The sequence below is a fragment of the Spea bombifrons genome, chromosome 6, assembly GCF_027358695.1.
Source record: "Spea bombifrons isolate aSpeBom1 chromosome 6, aSpeBom1.2.pri, whole genome shotgun sequence".
NCBI lineage: Eukaryota > Metazoa > Chordata > Amphibia > Anura > Pelobatidae > Spea > Spea bombifrons.
Genome location: NC_071092.1, coordinates 49637820 through 49656241, shown reverse-complemented (window position 1 = coordinate 49656241; position 18422 = coordinate 49637820). Strand labels below are relative to the sequence as shown.

Sequence of the window (18422 nt, the reverse complement as noted above, 5' to 3'; positions counted from 1 at the left end):
ATCATATAGTGACTATATGTTATATATGTGACATCATCGCATAGCGTATATATATGTGTGTGTGTGTGCGACATCATATAGTGAATATATATATGAATCAACCGCGATTCTGCCTCTGGAACTGTGAACCTGCGCGCCGGTAACTTCTGCTGGATGTACAATAAACCACAAAAATCGTAATATTCCCGTTTTATATGTATTTGTGTATTCAGGGGGAGGCAGATTTTACTTCTGAAGCGCCAAGAAAAATACAAATTCACACACTGGCTGTTACCATAGAAATGAAAAAAACTGCTTCCCAGAAATATGTGAATTTGAGGAAAGAATAAAAATAACAAATCTCGTGAAGTTTATTTGCTTAACAGACCAAAGAGATCAAATCATATTTTGTGTAAGTGGAACGGCAGCTTTAATATGAGAGAAACGCATCGTTTTATCCTTAATACTTCTTCACATTCCGTTCGCAGACCGGCCTGACATCGTTTAGATCGGGTCACATGACTCCCACACTTTGTACGGCTCGTTTCGGCCCTTTACATTAAACATTTTACGGAATTAAAAAAACAATAGCATTTCTGGAAAAAAAATTCACATTTATTTACCGTCAAACAGGTGTTAAACGTTACACTGGATATTAGTGATGGGCTCCTATTAACAGCGCAATTTCAAAAGAAAAATGGAAAAGAAATTCACGGAAGAATTTGCACAGAATTATAAAATAAATTAATGGCTAAACGAAGGCAAAAACAGCACGGAAGAGCAAGATTCGGGAGCGCTCTGAAAAAGAAAAAAAAACGCATTTATTTCGATGGAGGTCGAGGTGCCGCCCGGAATCCGATTTCACCAAAAACTCCTGAATATACAACAAAGGTTAAAAAAAATTTGGCATCAAATGAAAAAAACCTCAGAAGCCGGATCAAAGATTTTGTGAAAAATCCGCGATAATTGAGAGAATTCGCCTCGCCGTTTAATACGATGAACAAGCGGGAAAAAAAGAAAAAATTACGTGATCAAAACGAAGGAATATTTTCTCTGGACTCCTTTAAATTCTTTTTCATCCGGACACAAACGTTATTTCACCCCAGCAATAGAACAAAATATAATTTATTCTGCCATTTATTTTCAGGATAAGAGTTCTTTGTACAGAAACGTATGAAATAAGGCCCTGCGGTTTGATTGCTAGTGGTTACACACGCTTTTTAATCTTTGCCGTAATGAATCTGCACCACCTAAGCAGGGGCGGAAAAAACCCAAAGATCCTGCCAGAAACCGTAAATTACAGTAATCTCCATCCCACAGGATTTAAAGAGCCTGCATCTTGTATATAATACAATGCGGGCCTCGCAAAAAACGGCAGCCATATTTACAAACGATCGCCCGGAGCGTCGCGGCGGGCGGCGGAGAGTTAAATACCATGTCGGTGCCTCTTTGCTCGTAACAAATATTTTCCGTATACTCTGTGTATATACAAAGTTTCTTGGGTTTTTTTTTTTTTTTTGCTTTATAAAAAAAAAAAAAAAATTCACAGAACTGAGAAAGTCCATTAATCTCCGGCGGACGGAGAGCGGCAGGTCGCGGCGAGTCACGGCGGGTCGCGGCGGGCCATGGCGGGAAAGCACGGCCTCCGCTGAAAACGTCTCTGAGACCCGCGAGCGTCTGCCTTCCTTAAAAAAAACAAACAAAAAAAAAATGTCTATTAAAGGCTCGTGACCAGCTGCATCTGTCCTTCCCTGACGTCGCCCTCGGGGACGCAGCCCTCCTTGTTGAGGGGCAGGATGTAGCCGTCGCTGTTGCCTCTGCTGATCTGGTAGTACATCTGCAGGTGGTGGCCGGCCCCGAGGTTTGGCATGCTTTTATAGTAAACGTCCTCGTTTTCGCTCTTACGCGAGGGAGACAGGTCGTCGGTGTCGTCGTCGTCGTTGCCGTCGGGGCTACTCTCTGGGTAAGGCGAGTCCCGCAGGTTGGGCATACTGGTGTACAGAGAATCCCTGTTCGGGGACTGGAGATTGTCTTCGGCCTCCGCCGTCAGCTGCGACACGTAGCTGTCGGTCCCGTCGGGCTTCGCTTTTTTCTGCGGGTGATACAGAAGAGAGTGAGTCCGCTGCGGGATGAGCGGGGCCTCCAGCTCTTTGTGGTGAAGCTCCAGGCCCGGGTTGTCCCCGTGCATCAGAGAAGAAGCGTCCGCCACGATGGCGTCGTCCTCGCTGCTGCTCCCGCCGACGGCGGCCGTGGCCGGCAGGCTGCGCTCCAGATTGTGGCTCTTGCCGCTGCAGCGCAGGTTGTTGTGCACCAGTTCTGAAATGATCATTTTTTCGAACGCCGTGTCGTTGAGGCTCAGCCCGCAGTCCACCGCCGGCCCGCCGCCGCCGCCGCCGTAGTCCCCGTTGCGCAGAGAGTAGCTGTTGTTGAAGTTACCATTTAGCGGTAGAGTAGCCATTGCACTGGAATCCCTGGCATTGTTCAGCGAATGTCCTGCGGAGAGAAGGGAAGCGAAGGATCGCGGTGAATGCGCTTGTTGGGGATTTTTGGTAACGATTCAACTACAAGATTTTTTTTACGTTTAATGCCGTTTAGGACAAAGCGAGGCTCAAAATAGCAAAATGGGATTTTTTTCCCCACATTGAATTGGGATTCATCGCACTCCTAGTTTTTTTTGTGGGGGGAGGTAAAATCTGAATCCCGGGGAACATGGGGTAGTAATCAGTTTATTTACACGAATGCCCCCCCGCGTTTATTTACACGAATGCTGCCCCCCGCGTTTATTTACACGAATGCCCCCCCCCGTGTTTTTTAAGAAATATTTCACGTTTATTTGTCCCAAACAGCACTAAACGATAAAAACTGAACAGATACGCAGGAAGGAAATCGAAAGCAAATGAACAACATAAAGCAACAAACAAGCAAGCAACTATCCGAACAACAAAAAACATTCCTAGAGTACCCTGGTCTGGGGCGGAATAAAAGAAAAGAATGGAAAATGAAGAAACACTGAGAGCGGTCACACCAGGGAAGACACGTCAAGCATCGAGACACGAGACACGGCAGCCGGTGAAACGACTCACATTCCGCCGGGCTGAAGAGAAGCGGATAATAAAAGAAAGCAGAATGATTTACTAAACTTTCTCAGCAAGTATTCAGAGCAAAGGGTTCAGCAAAAGAGAGGTTAACGCCAGAAAAAGCCATCTGCAATTTTTGCCTTTTTATTTATTTATTTATTTATTTTTTTGAGGATATTGCGCTCGGCAGTCACCGCCTCGGGCTTCTGGGGGTTAATGTTCACCGAGTCGCAGTGACGGCACTGAACGTGGGGCATTAAGGGGTTAAACCCCAGGGCTGGAGGTCAAACGCAGAAATGTCAGCGATTCCTGTAAACACGGATCACGGAAATGACGGCAAATCATGGAGCATGGAGGTGCGTGATGGGAAGGGGGTCTCCCCGCGAGGTGGGTGTTCAGAGGACGCTCTCCCGCTGCCCACCATGCGCTCGGAGGGGTGAGCGGTCTGAATGACACGAGAGACATGCCGATGGTGAACGGGAACATGTGAGGATCACGGAAACGGGAGCACGTGAGGATCACGGAAACGGGAACATGGGATCACGGGAACACGTGAGGATCACGGAAACGGGAGCACGTGAGGATCATGGAAACAGAGAGATAGGAGATGAACACGGAGGATCTTCAAATGAACGTGAACACAGCGAGGGCTCCACGCAGCCAACATATCGCCAACATACTGTGTCACGCGGTATGAAAGAAAATCCTCTGAAATAAAACGGAGCGTTTCCGCCAGAAAATAAACACAGAAACGGCTTTTTTTGCTACAAAGGCTTTTTCTTTTTTTAGAATGTAACTAAAAGCCGGATTAGGTTTGCAGATTTTGTGGAGATTTCGGTATTTTGGGAGTAAAAGCACTAAAGGTTTGTTTTTTGTGAAGCGGCAGCGGGGTTTGGGGTTTTTTCGCTGCCTGCGATCAGGTGATTTCACTCGCAGTCTTTCCGTAGCCTGTAGCAAGATTACCGGGAGAACGAAGAAACGATGAAAAAGAAAACATTTCTGCTCGACAGAACTCTTTAAACAGCAAATTATTTCAGCATCGCAAATATACGAGAGGCGGAAAATCCCGACGGATTCCATCCGAAGCGAGTCCTTTTGTGGCTTTCATTGTGTGAACCGCTTGCCCGCTGAGCCGTTAATGATCGCTAATGTTTTAAAGGAACCCGTTAGAAACCATGCTGAAAAAATTTACATTTGATAGGCAAAGTTAAGTTTTACTCCCATACTTGTCTCTCTGTAGGTCGCTAGACGAAAGCAGAAAGAAGAGGAAAAGAAACAGAAAAACACAAAAGAAAAAGGAGACAAAGAGCAGAAACGGACGTTAAAACAGCATTTCCTGCAACGCACATTTACCAAAATTCCTGCTCCGTAACCACGCATTCTGACCGAAAAGCACCATTTCTGGGTTACAAAACGCTACGAGACTCACGGGTGCGACACGCGCCCCGCGGAAACCTGCACTATAGTATAGCGTGTTATCGCATAGCGTGCTATCGTATAGGGTGTTATCACATAGCCTGTTATCGCATAGCCAGTTATCGCATTGCCTGTTATCGCATAGCCTGTTAGGCGGCATGTGTTATCGCATAGCGTGTTATAGTATAGCGTGTTCGGCGGCACATGTTATAGTATAGCCTGTTAGGCGGCACGTGTTATCACATAGTGTGTTATAGTATAGCGTGTTAGGCGGCACGTGTTATCGCATAGCGTGTTATAGTATAGCGTGTTCGGCGGCGCATGTTATAGTATAGCGTGTTAGGCGGCACGTGTTATCGCATAGCGTGTTATAGTATAGCGTGTTCGGCGACAGAGACGAGTACCTCTGAGCGATGGGCGCTCGCGCCGAGAGCCGTCAGTCCTGAAATAGTATATTAAGGTTTATGCCACCTGTGTTGGAAACATGGACGGTTATAACGTAAATCGACTAGAATATAGTGCGGCTTCCGAGGAGCGCCGTGCGCAGGGCCGTGCGTCCGTTAGTGTGAAGGATGTATATACATATATCTATACACGTATACACACATATCTATATATATATACACGGAGAATGGCCGCCGGGAAACGCGCTCCACGCTAGTAATGAGAGAGAAGCACACCTGGAGAGTTAAAGACGGGAGCGGAGGGGGCGTTACAGACCACCGTCTCGGCCAGTAGCGTGTTATAGGGGTTGTTAGTGGCGTGTGGTCGGAGCAGAGGGTTGGTTAGTAGGTAATTGCCGGTCATTCCTAAAGCAAAGAGAAAGAGAGACATAAGTTGGAATTTTACCCCCCATCGATCCTTTGCCGGGTTTATCTCTGGCGGAAACCGATTTATATCGGAGAAACGGGAGGATTGAGGGAAAGTTTCGCTAATTTCGCTTTACGGAAAGGACGACATTTCGTGATTTCCGCAACAATTCCCACAAATTACTATCGGGTTTCCCGAAGTCGCGGCTGAAACGGGAAAAACTCCTTAAACCTTTGGCCGTTTATTATTTTTTTGCTCGGAGGGGAATTGAAAGCTTAATGAATATTTTAAGAGCGGCCGATCCCTGAGGGAAACATCGGTGTTAATAAAAAGCGTGAAAAACAGGAAAGAAAGTCTGGAAGAAAGCAGACGGGGACGGTGAAGACGATCTGCCGGGAAGCTTTGCACAGATAATGCGAGAGACATGCAGCGGCCGCAGCAAACCATGCGACAGATTCCCCCCCCCCCGCCGGATCTCTGCCGACGCTCGTTAACGGATGGAATAAAAACACTAAAGGTTTATCTCCGCACAGAATATGAAACGTTCAAAAACATTAAACAAACACGGATCCAAGTTCCTCTCCTCTTTAATATAAAAAGCCGCTTCTGAACCCAAATAATAAAAAAACAAACAGGGAATCAGCGGCTGCTGAACGGCCCCCCGATACCAGCAACTGCCCAATGGGCCCCCCCCCGATACCAGCAACTGCCCAATGGGCCCCCCGATACCAGCGGCTGCCGAAGCCCCCCCACCGATACCAGCGGCTGCCGAAGCCGGGAAAAGGACCCCGTATTATCTCAGCATCGCGATGCAGGGGGGCTGCAGCTTCGCAATCAGATAATTAGTGAAATGGGAGTAATAAGCGACGTCCCCCATCACAGGGGCCGATCCATTGATTTCGATTGAATTACCTTGATTAAGCGTCGACGTGCTGTTGATGTCACCTGAGATAAAGGAGGATTCGGACTGCTTTCTCACCGTGTCGTTCCACATCCTCCGGATTCGGCTCTATTACAGAAAAATCACCAAACACGATTAGAACGACTGCCGGCGACGAGCGAGGGTTAAACAACAACTCCCATCACTGAGTGATCCTACGCATTAAAGGACATTCAAACTAAATCCATTCGGTGAAAGGAGAATAGAGACCCCCGCCGGGAATGGAGACCCCCGCCGGGAATGGAGAGCCCCGCCGGGAATAGAGACCCCTGCCGGGAATGGAGTCCCCCGTGGGAATGGAGACCCCTGCCGGGAATAGAGACCCCCGCCGGGAATGGAGACCCCCGCCGGGAATGGAGACCCCCGCCGGGAATAGACACCCCCGCCGGGCTCCGGGTTACCTGCGTGCCGGAGGAGTAGCGGGCGCTGGTCCTGGTGGTGGAGGCTTTCACGGCGCTGTGGGGGCTCTCGGTCGGAAGATCGCCGCAGCAGTACGAGTGTCTGAAGCATTTGCTGTATTCCTTGCGCACCTGTCAACAAAACCGCGACAAACACCGATAACTCACCGGCGGGACGGGGAGCTGACAATCTAACAGGACTTTACAGGTAAAAGCCTCTGGGGCAGAACGGGTTTTGCGGTTTTCTACCTTTTGCCCGTAACAGCCCAATATTTACCCAAATATTTACCGTATGTTACTAAAAATACTTAAAAAAAAAAAAATAAATAGAGACGCGATCTTAAAAGTTGAATAATCCGATAATAACGAGCAGCGCCGACCGCATTAATAACGTCACGGATCGAGGAAATGCCCCCCCCCCCGCGGGGTAACGGATATTATCTGCTCCAGAACACCAGATAACCGGGGGGGAAGCGATCAGAGGCGCCTCGCGTAATAACCCCGCCGTACCGGTCGCTACGCGGAAGCCACCGGCCACTCGCAACTTCCATTTCACAGCGCGATTTCTCGCTGCCGACAGAATTTTTCCGACATAAAAATAACTTCATCCAAGCACGGCGGGCGATCCTCTCTGCCGAGGGGTCCCGAGGGGCCGCCAGAGACTTACTTTCTTCTGAAGGGCGCAGTGAAAGATGAAAATGAACATCCCCTGGAAGGCGTTGAACACGGTGAAGAGATACGTCATCACCGCCGTCTCCTCGTTTATGTAGAGCAGGCCGAAGGACCACGTCAGGCCGAGCAGGCAGAGGAGGGCGAACGCGCCGAGCACCCACGACCTGGAACCGGGGAGAGAGGAACGGTCAGACATGCGCGGCGCGACCACCTAACGCAGCCCACCGGCGACGCAAACCCACCGGCGACACCCACCCACTCAGGATTTCATTACGGGGGGGCTGCGAATGAGCAGGAAGGAAATCAACGACTTCACGGAGACAACGGCTGCTAAAAAAGGGCTTTAACAGAAAACGAGCAAAAAAAATAAATATCGAAAAGTTTAAGAAGAGAATCGCCCGCCGGGGTCAGGAACAGAAACGAGAGATTTAACCATTTCACTGCTGAGCGACTCGGAATCGGGGTCCTCACCGCCCGGGACCCAAATGAATGAAAGAGAATGAAAGAGAATGAATGAAAGAGAATGAATGAATGAATGAAAGAGAATGAATGAATGAAAGAGAATGAATGAATGAATGAAAGAGAATGAATGAATGAATGAAAGAGAATGAATGGCGACGGCAACGCGACGGCTGCAAGCGGGATTCCTTAAACCGGACCAACCGACACGAGAAAAAAAACGAGGAGGAAATCACAGAAACCCCAAAATTCTTTTCTATTATTTACAGGTCGGAGAACCGGGGGGGGGGGTGTTGGTTTGTTGGTGGCTGCGGGATGTTGGATGGTGGGGGGGAATGCGGGAGGGTCGGGGGGACGCGGGGGGGCAGAGCCCTGACACAATGTCTACAATTTGCAGCAAATCCACAGCGTCTCATCAGAGAAGCGGAAATGAACGAGTAAAGCGAGCGACTAACGTGACGGAGCCGTGAGATGGAAACACGGAACAAACGGCCCACGAGCCACGTTATTAAGCCACGGAAGCGCATGCATGGGGCACACAGATAGAGGAGGGGCATTCCACATCCGGCTAATGCGCTTACTTGATGAAAGGTTTATTATCTTCGTATCTAGAGAGCGTTACCAGCAGAAGAGAAAAATAACAGAGTTAGAAACGGAGCAGCGAGAGAAGCCTCGACGGACACAAAGGGTTAAAGCGAGGAGAGTGAGGGAGAGTGACAGGGGCAAAGTGCGGTTCTGGGGTTTTAAGGGTTAAAAGTGTCAAAGTCAGGGTTCCTCTTACCCAGGTAAGTCGGTATTATAGTAGCCATCGCACACACGGTAATTACTGGCGCGCAGAAGAGACGGGGAGGAAAAAGAGAAAGAAAAGGCTAAAAATCACGCTCACTCCCATCATGCACCATGCAACGCAGCCACGCACCTCGAGAACCCGCAGACACAGAACGCGGACGGGACCGAGAACCCGCAGACACGGAACGCGGACAGAGAACCCGCAGACACGGAACGCGGACAGAGAACCCGGAGACACGGAACGCGGACAGAGAACCCGCAGACACGGAACGCGGACAGAGAACCCGCAGACACGGAACGCGGACAGAGAACCCGCAGACGCGGAACGCGGACAGAGAACCTGGAGACGCGGAACACGGACAGAGAACCCGCAGACACGGAACACAGACAGAGAACCCGCAGACACGGAACACGGACGGGACCAAGCGGAGCTCACGGGGCAAGCGTTTCTTTAATTAGAACGGAGACAACAGATAATCTACAAGTTAACAACAGTAATGGAGAGCATCCCCGCGGGACGGCAGGAAGTCCCTACATCAGAAAGTCATTTAACTAAACAAACCCAACGGAATGATATCGGCCTCGAGATCATCGTCCCCAACGGCATTTTAAATGCAAATGAAATTACCCCGTTTCCATGGAGAGCTTTAATTAATGTCATTTACTGGCATCATCTCCCAGAACAAATGTTCTGCACTGATCGGCGCGCATGACATTGCGCTTACATCACGCTGACATCACCGAAAGAGTGTAACGTTGGCCGGACACGGCGTTTGGATCCGGGGCGCGTTACATCGGCCGAGCGCCTTTGGGGGGGGGCACTTACTTAATGTTTTCCAGGCGGCTGGAGTCCGGTTTCAGCGAGTTCGAGTGTTTCACCATCTTGCACAGCGTGATCACCAGAAACACGATATTCAGCTGTGATGGGGAGGAAAAAAGGAAAATAAATACATTTGCAATATTACAATCTGTACAAAAATCCTGCTGAAGAAGAAAAACTTTCATAAAATAATAACCGGAAAAAACACCAAAGTAAAAGCACAGAACGTCTATTGGGGGCCGCGGGATGAAGGGGGGGGCGGTTACACCATAAACCTGTCATTTCTCAGAATAAAGCCCAAAGTGCCCGGAATTACCGTAAACACGAGAAGCGCTGCTCGCTGCGGAGCTCATTCCCTCTGGGAAGCGGGCCGGGCGCGCGGAACGTCGCCCCCAATCTCGTCTCTCCCTGGGAACGTTCATTATTAATACGGTTCAAACACAGTGTGCCGAACAAACGGAGACGCGAGCATTTAACTCCGTTACAGAGGAGACGGGGGGATGGGGGGGACGAGGAGACGGGGGTCCGGTGAAAAGGAACGCGAGGCCAATAAAACGGGGAAGAAAAAGGGACGGAAATAAAGAGACGTCCCCAGAATAATGCCCCCCCCCCAAATCCTTCACAGAATAAGAGGAATGCGGGGTCCACGGAGAGCCCGGGCCGATGCCGCTCCCACCATAATCACACAGACATGACGTCGAGGGGTTAATACCAGTGGGCTCAAACTGGGGGCTTTAACCATGAAATTCAGGAAAACAACGATTTTAATGACGAGCTAAAGGGGGAGAAATAAATCCTCCTTCACTCCGGATACCGAGACCCCCGCTCGGCGACCACCGGACGGGCGTAACGAGCCACCGCGGAGCCGCAGGAGAGCCAACGCGGAGCCGCAGGAGAGCCACCGGACGGGCGTAACGGGCCACCGCGGAGCCACAGGAGATCCACCGGACGGGCGTAACGGGCCACCGCGGAGCCGCAGGAGATCCACCGGACGGGCGTTACGGGCCACCGCGGAGCCGCAGGAGATCTCCCGCATCACAAACACTGCGACCGCAAAGCATCGAGAAAAGCAGAGATATTTCCCCAAAATTCTCGTTTAAGTGAATTTATGAGCCGGAGGTAAAAATGGGGCCCGGTGGTCTAAACAGCGAGCCGAAGGCCTATTATTTTTTATGTCTATCCACGCAGTTCAGAAAGCTGAGATTCCGGCGCGTTCCGCGTCTCACCGCGTACAGCCAGAGTATGTCGTGCGCTTCGGAGCCATCGACCTGCTCAATCGAATCATGTCTGCCTGAGCTCTGCCGTTAAAAATTCATTCCTCGCAGCCCGCGGTGCCGACACGGATCTCATAAGACGGGGGAGAAAGCTCGTGCTCTGACCCGATTAGTCCTCCCCGGAGAGTTCTCCAGCGGGCCGGTCTCCGGATCCGTGCGCAGCGAGCCGTGCGGAAGACGGTCCCTCGCCGGGACCCGCAAGCAAAGAGGTGTTTCTCCGAAGCAGGTTCCCGAGCGCGAGTCTGAACTCCTCGTGAACCGAATGAATAATTAACGACGCAGATGGAGCCGTCCGAGTGATAAGAACCGTTCCTGACGTGTCATGATCTAAGCTTTCATTAAAGCATTCCAGGCGTGATAATGGCTTCCCGCCGCCGCGTACTTACATGCTCCCTCTTCATAGATATAATAACCCGCCAGCCGCGGGAGCCTCGGAACGAGCCGGCGGCTTCCAGCGTCTGCCGGCTTAGCACATAACACCCTAAACCCGGTCAACCTCCGCTGCCTGGTACCAGATAATACACGGAACCCGGCACACGATATCTCCGGATAATACACGGAACCCGGTACGATATCCCCGGATAATACACGGAACCGGCAGACTATATCTCCAGATACTACACGGAACCCGGCACACTATATCCCCAGATACTACACGGAACCCGGCAGACTATATGCCCAGATACTACACGGAACCCGGCACGCGATATCCCCGGATAATACACGGAACCCAGCACACGATATCCCCGGATAATATACGGAACCGGCAGACTATATCCCCAGATACTACACGGAACCCGGCACACGATATCCCCGGAAAATACACGGAACCCGGTACGATATCCCCGGATAATACACGGAACCGGCAGACTATATCTCCAGATACTACACGGAACCCGGCACACTATATCCCCAGATACTACACGGAACCCGGCAGACTATATGCCCAGATACTACACGGAACCCGGCACGCGATATCCCCGGATAATACACGGAACCCAGCACACGATATCCCCGGATAATATACGGAACCGGCAGACTATATCCCCAGATACTACACGGAACCCGGCACACGATATCCCCGGAAAATACACGGAACCCGGCACACTATATCCCCAGATACTACACGGAACCCGGCACACAATATCCCTGGATAATACACGGAACCTGGCACACAATATCCCCGGATAATACACGGAACCGGCACACTATATCCCCAGATAATACACGGAAACGGCACACTATATCCCCAGATAATACACGGAGCCCAGCACACGATATCCCCGGATAATACACGGAACCCGGCACACTATATCCCCAGATACTACACGGAACCCGGCACACTACATCCCCAGATAATACACGGAACCCGGCACACTATATCCCCAGATAATACACGGAACCCGGCACACGATATCCCCGGATAATACACGGAACCCGGTGCACGATATCCCCAGATAATACACGGAACCCGGCACACTATATCCCCAGATACTACACGGAACCCGGCACACTATATCCCCAGATACTACACGGAACCCGGCACACGATATCCCTGGATAATACACGGAACCCGGCGCACGATATCCCCGGATAATACACGGAACCGGCAGACTATATCCCCAGATAATATAAGGGGGAGACATGTTCGGGACTCGGAAGATTCCGGAGCGGCTGCGGTGTGCTTTTGGGATCTACGCCTTCCACTCCAAACTATTTAGCCGGTAAATTTCAGCAGATTCCTCGCCTTTTTATGCAGAAAAGATTTCCGCTAACGAAAGGAAAATACTGAAAAAAGGGGCATTTCTGGAAAGCGGCTGAACGGTCCGGAGACGTTATCGCAAACAGCGGAGATTAATAACCGGGTTCCGGGCGGATATCTCTTAAAAAAAAACATTCATCACCGAGACAGGCGAGGCTTTACACATCAGACGATCCGCTTCGGGGCGTTTTTGGGGAATCTCCTGCTTTTTGTTTTAGTCGATCTTTAGTGACTATTGAGGGGGCGAGTCCGGCCCAAAGGAGCCGGAGACGGACAGGTGTAAAGGACGCGATTTCCTGAGCGGCTCAAAATAAACGCAGCGACCGCGACGGAAACCAGTAAACAGGGAGCTATCACCATAGCAACCAACGGAGCCTCCCTGTATTTCTGCGCTTTGCACCGGTTTTTAGATTTATAAACCTTCAGTGATTGGCCGGTTTGGGAAGTCCGGCTTCCTATCCTGCGTTTAGCGGCCCGTTAGCGAGAAGCGAAGGCCGAGGTCTCCCCGGGAACGGCCGGCGGGCGGGCGGCGGGGATCCCAATAAATACATTTAGCCGGCGGGGGAGATTTTTCTACAAGAAGGAAAATTTCTTACCAGGATAATGAAAGCAACCGGGCCGAGGAAGCTCCAGATGAAGTTGTTGTCAATCCTCAGCCAACACCTTCGGAAGGAGGAGAAAACGGCATTAATACCCGGAGAAGTAACCATACACAATTCTTATTTCTGAGACCCCCGGCCCATTGCCCCCCAGGCTGTCGGGATGCTTTGTTTTATTCTTCGGCAGCGCAGGACGCCGGATCGGCGGCGCAGGATCTCGGATCGGTGCTACAGATAACGAGCCAGAAGAAACGTAAAATAAAACGCCCTCGCTGCCGGGCAGCCCCCTCGTTGCCGGGCAGCCCCCTCGTTGCCGGTTACTTACGCCTTCTCGGTGCCGTAGCTTTTGTAGTCGATGGCCGCAGAGACGCCGACGACGGTCGCAGGGAAGAGGTAGCCGGCCACGTAGTAATACTTTCTCCTGGAGTACTCGCTCTCAAACACTTCCACCAGCATGAGATAGAGCTGCACTCCTTCCAGACACATCCAAGCAAAGGCAGCCATGAAGAAAAAGTGCAGAAGACCCGCAAAGACGGGACACGCGATCTACGGAAAAGAGACAGAACCCCACTTTAACGCAGACCCCAATATTCAGCTTCCCGCGGTAACCTCCTCTCTAACAGCACGCGGCGGGGTCTTCACCGCATCTCTAATAAAACCGGTTCAATGCCCACAATAAACCACAGCAGCCGCGCGGTCAGCGAAGGCCTCACCGCGTGATCCGTCTTGTCGATGCCGACGAGGAAGAGGAACTCGGCAACGAACAGATTGATGCAGAGGTTCTTGTGAATCGTGTTACGGTCGTTCTGAAGGCCGCGGAAAAAGCAAAACGTGAAGATGCAGATGGCGAGGCAGATCAGCGAGATCACGATGCCCACCCACGTGATGACCGTCAGGAGCAGCTCGTGGACGGGGTCTTTGAACTGAAAAAAGCAAAAAAAAAAGGGCATTTAAAAAGCTGCATTTTGGAAGATACCGAGCGGCGGTTATTACGCCTGATATTACACTCCGCGGAGCGCATGGTGTAAGACCTCGTTCAGCGACATCTCCGGGGGGCGAGCGAAGAGACAAAGTGATAAGACAGACGTGGCCCCCTTATCTCCGGGTAAAGCCCCCGTACTCACCGCCATCTCCCGGTGCGCCATCAGGATGGCGAAGTTGGTTAGGTGGCTGCAGGCGCAGGTTGTGTGCGTTCTGTTGGTTTCCACCAGCCGGCAGCCTTGGGTGGACCAGTACCCCATCATGGTCCGCTCCGAGTAATTCCAGAACGAGCAGTTGGCGTTAAAATAATTATTGGGCTGAAGGAGAGAAGGCCAAAGGACTGTTAGCCGACACCGGCAGCGTCTTTAAATCCCCAGCATGTCCAAGCGTGCGCGTAGCGCATGAACCATACGCGGTAACCGCCGGCTTCTATACAGCAGGCTGCCGGGACGCGGGGTATACTGCCGGGAGGCGGGGTACACTGCCGGGAGGCGGGGTATACTGCCGGGACGCGGGGTACACTGCCGGCACACCGGGCAGAGCTTTGAATACGCCTGGCGGGAGACACACGTTTATAAACCAAGCCGTACCCTTGGCCCTCACCGTCTCCTCCTGAACCCAGAATGAAGCTCTTAAAAAATACCATTTCTGAAAGGAACGAGGACTCGGATTCGGGGAAATCGTTCAATTAGCGGATGTTCGTTAAATGCCCCCCATTTCCCTAGATTTGCCAACAAAGAGTAATTGGAGTCGGGCCTCGGCTGTCCCGCTGCGAACGTTACCGGTAAATGAAACCGACTCGTTTCCACGACGATCACCGAATCGGTTCTCATTAAGAATAATAATTCATTAAGTTCTAGCAATCGCTGGCTGGCTGATAAACGCTCCGCAGAGCTTTCCGGGGTCGGGGGGTCGGGACTCACGTCGATGTGCTCCAGGGTGAAGTACACGGGGTCCGTCAGGTACACGCGGCTCGACTCCTTGTTGATGGAGGCCGCGATGACGTGCGAGTTCACGGCGATGGTGCTATTGCGGCCGGCGAATTCCGGCGCCAGCTTTATGGTCGCGTTCTCCGTGCTCAGGAACTGGCCGAGGCTTTTGTACATAATAAACACAAACTTTGCGTGTCCTGGAACAACGTGGAAAAGAAATCCTTAGCAAGGAACTCGTCTGCATCAAGGAAGCAAAGTCTGCTGAAAGGAGCCATTTATTCCGCCCCATTATCTCTAGCAGGAAACCGGAGCCGCCGTACAGATGTTTCCGCAGCGCATTTACTAACAAAGGACACGCCGCGGTTGCAGGCCGGGCGCGTTTCACGTGTCGGGGACTCACCGTTCCGGCTGTTCTGTTTGACGGTGTTGGCGGAGAGCTGGATCAAATTGCCTCCTTTACTGCCCTGGGGAAACTTCAGCTCCTGCACCTGGCCCTCTGTGTTCAGCACGGCCACCTCTAGGACTAGTAAATCGGGAACAAGAAAAGAGAAATGAAACGCGGGGCCGGCACAATGCGGTCTTTATACGTCTGTTGGACATGCGCGACGGAGCTGTGTGCGCGAGACAAAGTGAAAGCGCATTGAGAGGGAGCGCGGCCCGCAGCGAGGGTCTAACGGCCATTAGAAAGGACACAGGGCCGGGTTCTGGCCGCTCGGAGAACTCGATTTACATGAAGCCAGTTCCATTCCCCCAGCTTACAGTTACTGGGCGCTGACAGAAAGGGTTAATCCACAATCTCCCGCGTTTCTCTCGCATTTCTCACAGAATGCGGACAGAACGAAGAGAAAAGGGAAATATATAAAAAATGTAACTGCGGCTTACAGAGGGAGGGGCCACGGACACCCCCACAGAGTGCGTTACGATGCGTCAGTCACTGGGGAGGAACAGGGACGGCCACGCAGCGCACGAGTATCACCCCCCCGCCACGCCAGTAAAGCCAAACACCCCTTATTGCTTTTAAATGCACGCGCCCCACTTAGTAAACGCGCCCCACACAGATTCCTCGAGCCCCCCGGGGCACTCACTAATGTTTTCTGTGGGCATGGAGACGCGCGTCGGGTCCACGAGGTTGTCCGCCAAGATGAAGGCACTTTCTTCCAGAGTATCCAGTAACATGGTGGCGATGTGCGCTCGCTCCGAAGAATTCATGTCTCTCCAGGACTGCAGCGCGTCCGGTCTCAGCAGATTGTCCACGGTGTCCACGATGGCCTGAGGACACGGAGAAACCCGCGTCAGATCCCCCACGCCAGCCAAAAACACACAATCCCTGAACAAAAGCATTTTACCCCAAACAAAAGGAAGATTTGCAACATAAAATCAAGGCCTGGAAATACAAGGAACATGCGCGAGAAGGAAAATAAACCCATCAGCCGCTCCAGAACGTCATCAATGCGCGTTTAACCCGGGGGTCCGAATGCTCGATCGGCTATAAATAAATGAAGCGTCCACTGATCCGCCAGCAGCTCATAGGTGCCACCGGCGGCCACGAGGCTCCGGGGGACGGGCCGAACCCGGACCGCCGGGCTTGTTTGTGTTTTAATCACCAATTCGGGCTCCAAAGACAAACGTTTGCCCCGGCATCTCGGCCTCCCCAATCACTAACTATAGAAAAATCCAAAGAGCGGAAACCTGAGAAGATCTGCGAAAGAAAACAGCCCCCCAGGACAGCGGCCTCTTCACCACCGGACAAAGCCGCCGAAGAACGGAGGAGAAAGACGACGTTCGGAAGGAAAGATTAATTAGCTTTAATCCATCTTAATATCCTGCTTCTGCCCGCATAGTCAGGCTCCAGGTAGACAATGCTGCAAAGTGGCCTGAGAGTGTTTTTTCCTCCCCGTTTCTAACAGGAAGTAGGACAGGAGAGCATTCCAGCCGATACGTCTGCAGCCATTAACTGAAGTGGGACAGAAATCGGTCTTCGGAGGCCGGCTTCGTTAGTCACTAAAACGCTTCGGAGGAATCCTTTGTCGCCGGGAAGGGAATTGTTCCGTCTGCATCGGGGAAGTTGGCGTTTGATTTAACGTTTTATCGGGGCTTTTCTGAATCCACAGAAGTCACTTGAGGCCAAGAGAAAGAGTCCGTCGTGCCACGGGGTGCGGGCCGAACAGGGGCCGATCACACGGGGAATACGGCCGGCGTGAAGCTAAATGACCGGGAGAACGCATGCAGATACACGGGGGCCACAGTCTTTGATACAGACCCCCTCAGTGAAAGGTCTGATCTAGCGCCCCCTGTCTGCGGGGGCCGAGCTGCCACCGACACCAGATGGCTTATCAAAGACTGATCGGCATGCAGGATGAACGCGGGAAAGCGTGGCGGGAAGCGGAGGCGGGTAGGGGTGGTAGGGGGCAGAAGCGGGTAGGGGTGTTAGGGGGCGGAGGCGGGTAGGGGTGGTAGGGGGCGGCACGGGAGAAGCGATACCTTAAGGTAAGCCCTGCATGTCTTCTCTCGCTTTTGAAGCTTTTTAAAAAGAAAATCAGAATGTTAGAATAAAAGTCCGATTAGCAGCAATTATAAAGCTTTCTAAATGTCAGCGTTCAAAGGGTTAACACACTGCCCGAATCCCGCCATCGATAACGCATGAGTGTTTGATCTGCCAAAGAACGTTCCGGAACAACTCGGCACTCAGCGCAACCCCACCTCCAAAGTCATCGGCCGCCGGCCCGGGGCATTTCTATGCCTTTTCTATACAGAGCGTGCGCGCGGAGCCACGGGGCTACCTTGGTGTAACTGCGTCCGACCGTGTCCTTCTCGCTCGGCTTCAGCTCCTGTAACTGGGCGTCCAGTATGTCCACCAGCTGCTCCATGAGCCTGATGGAGGAGCTCACGTCGCCCGCGAACACCTGGCTCTTCGTGTGTTTGGCCAGCTCGTTGGCCAGGCTGGCCGCGTTCTCCCCGCTCCGGATCTGTAACGGCAGAAAACAAGCCGCCGGCCGTGAGATTTCACAGCAGAGGACTGGAGACACGGAGGCTTCGGTGCAACCGGCGTGAAGCCAAAGCCCCCCTAGTAATTATTCACAAACCTTCTGGGCCAGCTGGTTCACCCAGTGAGAGGTGCAGTTACTGAGGTCGGGGCCGCTCGCCCTCCACGTCCCGCTGGCGATCACGCAGAGGAAAGAAGCCGTCCCTTCGAGGGTTAAACAAACACAAAATCAGAACCCGAGACCCCCGAATCCGCGATTAGAGTCAGCGGCGCGGGCGACACACGACGCGGGCGACACACGGCGCGGGTGACACACGGCGCCGGCGAAACACGGCGCGGGCGACACACGGCGCGGGCGACACACGGCGCGGGCGACACACGGCGCGGCTTTCCGAAGCCTCCCAATCCCAGGACACCGAGCCGGACGCCGACCCCCGGACGCCGAGCGGAGACCTACCGCGAGTTCCCTTGGGGCACGGCCGCTCCACCATCATTCCTCTCTGCGTCTGGGGCCAGCTGATGCCCCGCGCC

At 52.2% G+C, this 18422-nt stretch overlaps 1 protein-coding gene across 9 annotated transcripts in view; it reads right to left on the bottom strand.

Moving 5' to 3' along the window:
- Positions 1 to 1507: 1507 nt before the first annotated feature.
- Positions 1508 to 18422, bottom strand: part of ADGRL2 (adhesion G protein-coupled receptor L2) — a 59176-nt gene continuing 42261 nt past the window's right edge. Inside the window, exons 6-25 of one of the 9 annotated variants that reach the window (XM_053469239.1) lie at positions 18349 to 18422; positions 17992 to 18095; positions 17689 to 17874; positions 17390 to 17428; positions 15994 to 16177; positions 15309 to 15431; positions 14900 to 15105; positions 14120 to 14293; positions 13709 to 13918; positions 13321 to 13541; positions 12993 to 13059; positions 9367 to 9458; positions 8533 to 8577; positions 8333 to 8359; positions 7288 to 7456; positions 6624 to 6752; positions 6195 to 6291; positions 5153 to 5281; positions 4283 to 4300; positions 1508 to 2472 (exon numbers count right to left, since the gene is read on the bottom strand). The exon at positions 18349 to 18422 is cut by the window's right edge and continues 226 nt beyond it. In XM_053469239.1, the coding sequence (XP_053325214.1) occupies positions 1697 to 2472; positions 4283 to 4300; positions 5153 to 5281; positions 6195 to 6291; positions 6624 to 6752; positions 7288 to 7456; positions 8333 to 8359; positions 8533 to 8577; positions 9367 to 9458; positions 12993 to 13059; positions 13321 to 13541; positions 13709 to 13918; positions 14120 to 14293; positions 14900 to 15105; positions 15309 to 15431; positions 15994 to 16177; positions 17390 to 17428; positions 17689 to 17874; positions 17992 to 18095; positions 18349 to 18422 (3070 nt within the window). In that variant the 3' untranslated portion in view covers positions 1508 to 1696. Of the gene's footprint in view, positions 2473 to 4282; positions 4301 to 4876; positions 4944 to 5152; positions 5282 to 6194; positions 6292 to 6623; positions 6753 to 7287; positions 7457 to 8332; positions 8360 to 8532; positions 8578 to 9366; positions 9459 to 12992; positions 13060 to 13320; positions 13542 to 13708; positions 13919 to 14119; positions 14294 to 14899; positions 15106 to 15308; positions 15432 to 15993; positions 16178 to 17389; positions 17429 to 17688; positions 17875 to 17991; positions 18096 to 18348 lie in introns of all 9 variants that reach the window. The other 8 variants (XM_053469230.1, XM_053469231.1, XM_053469232.1 and 5 more) reach the window with 8 other exon arrangements.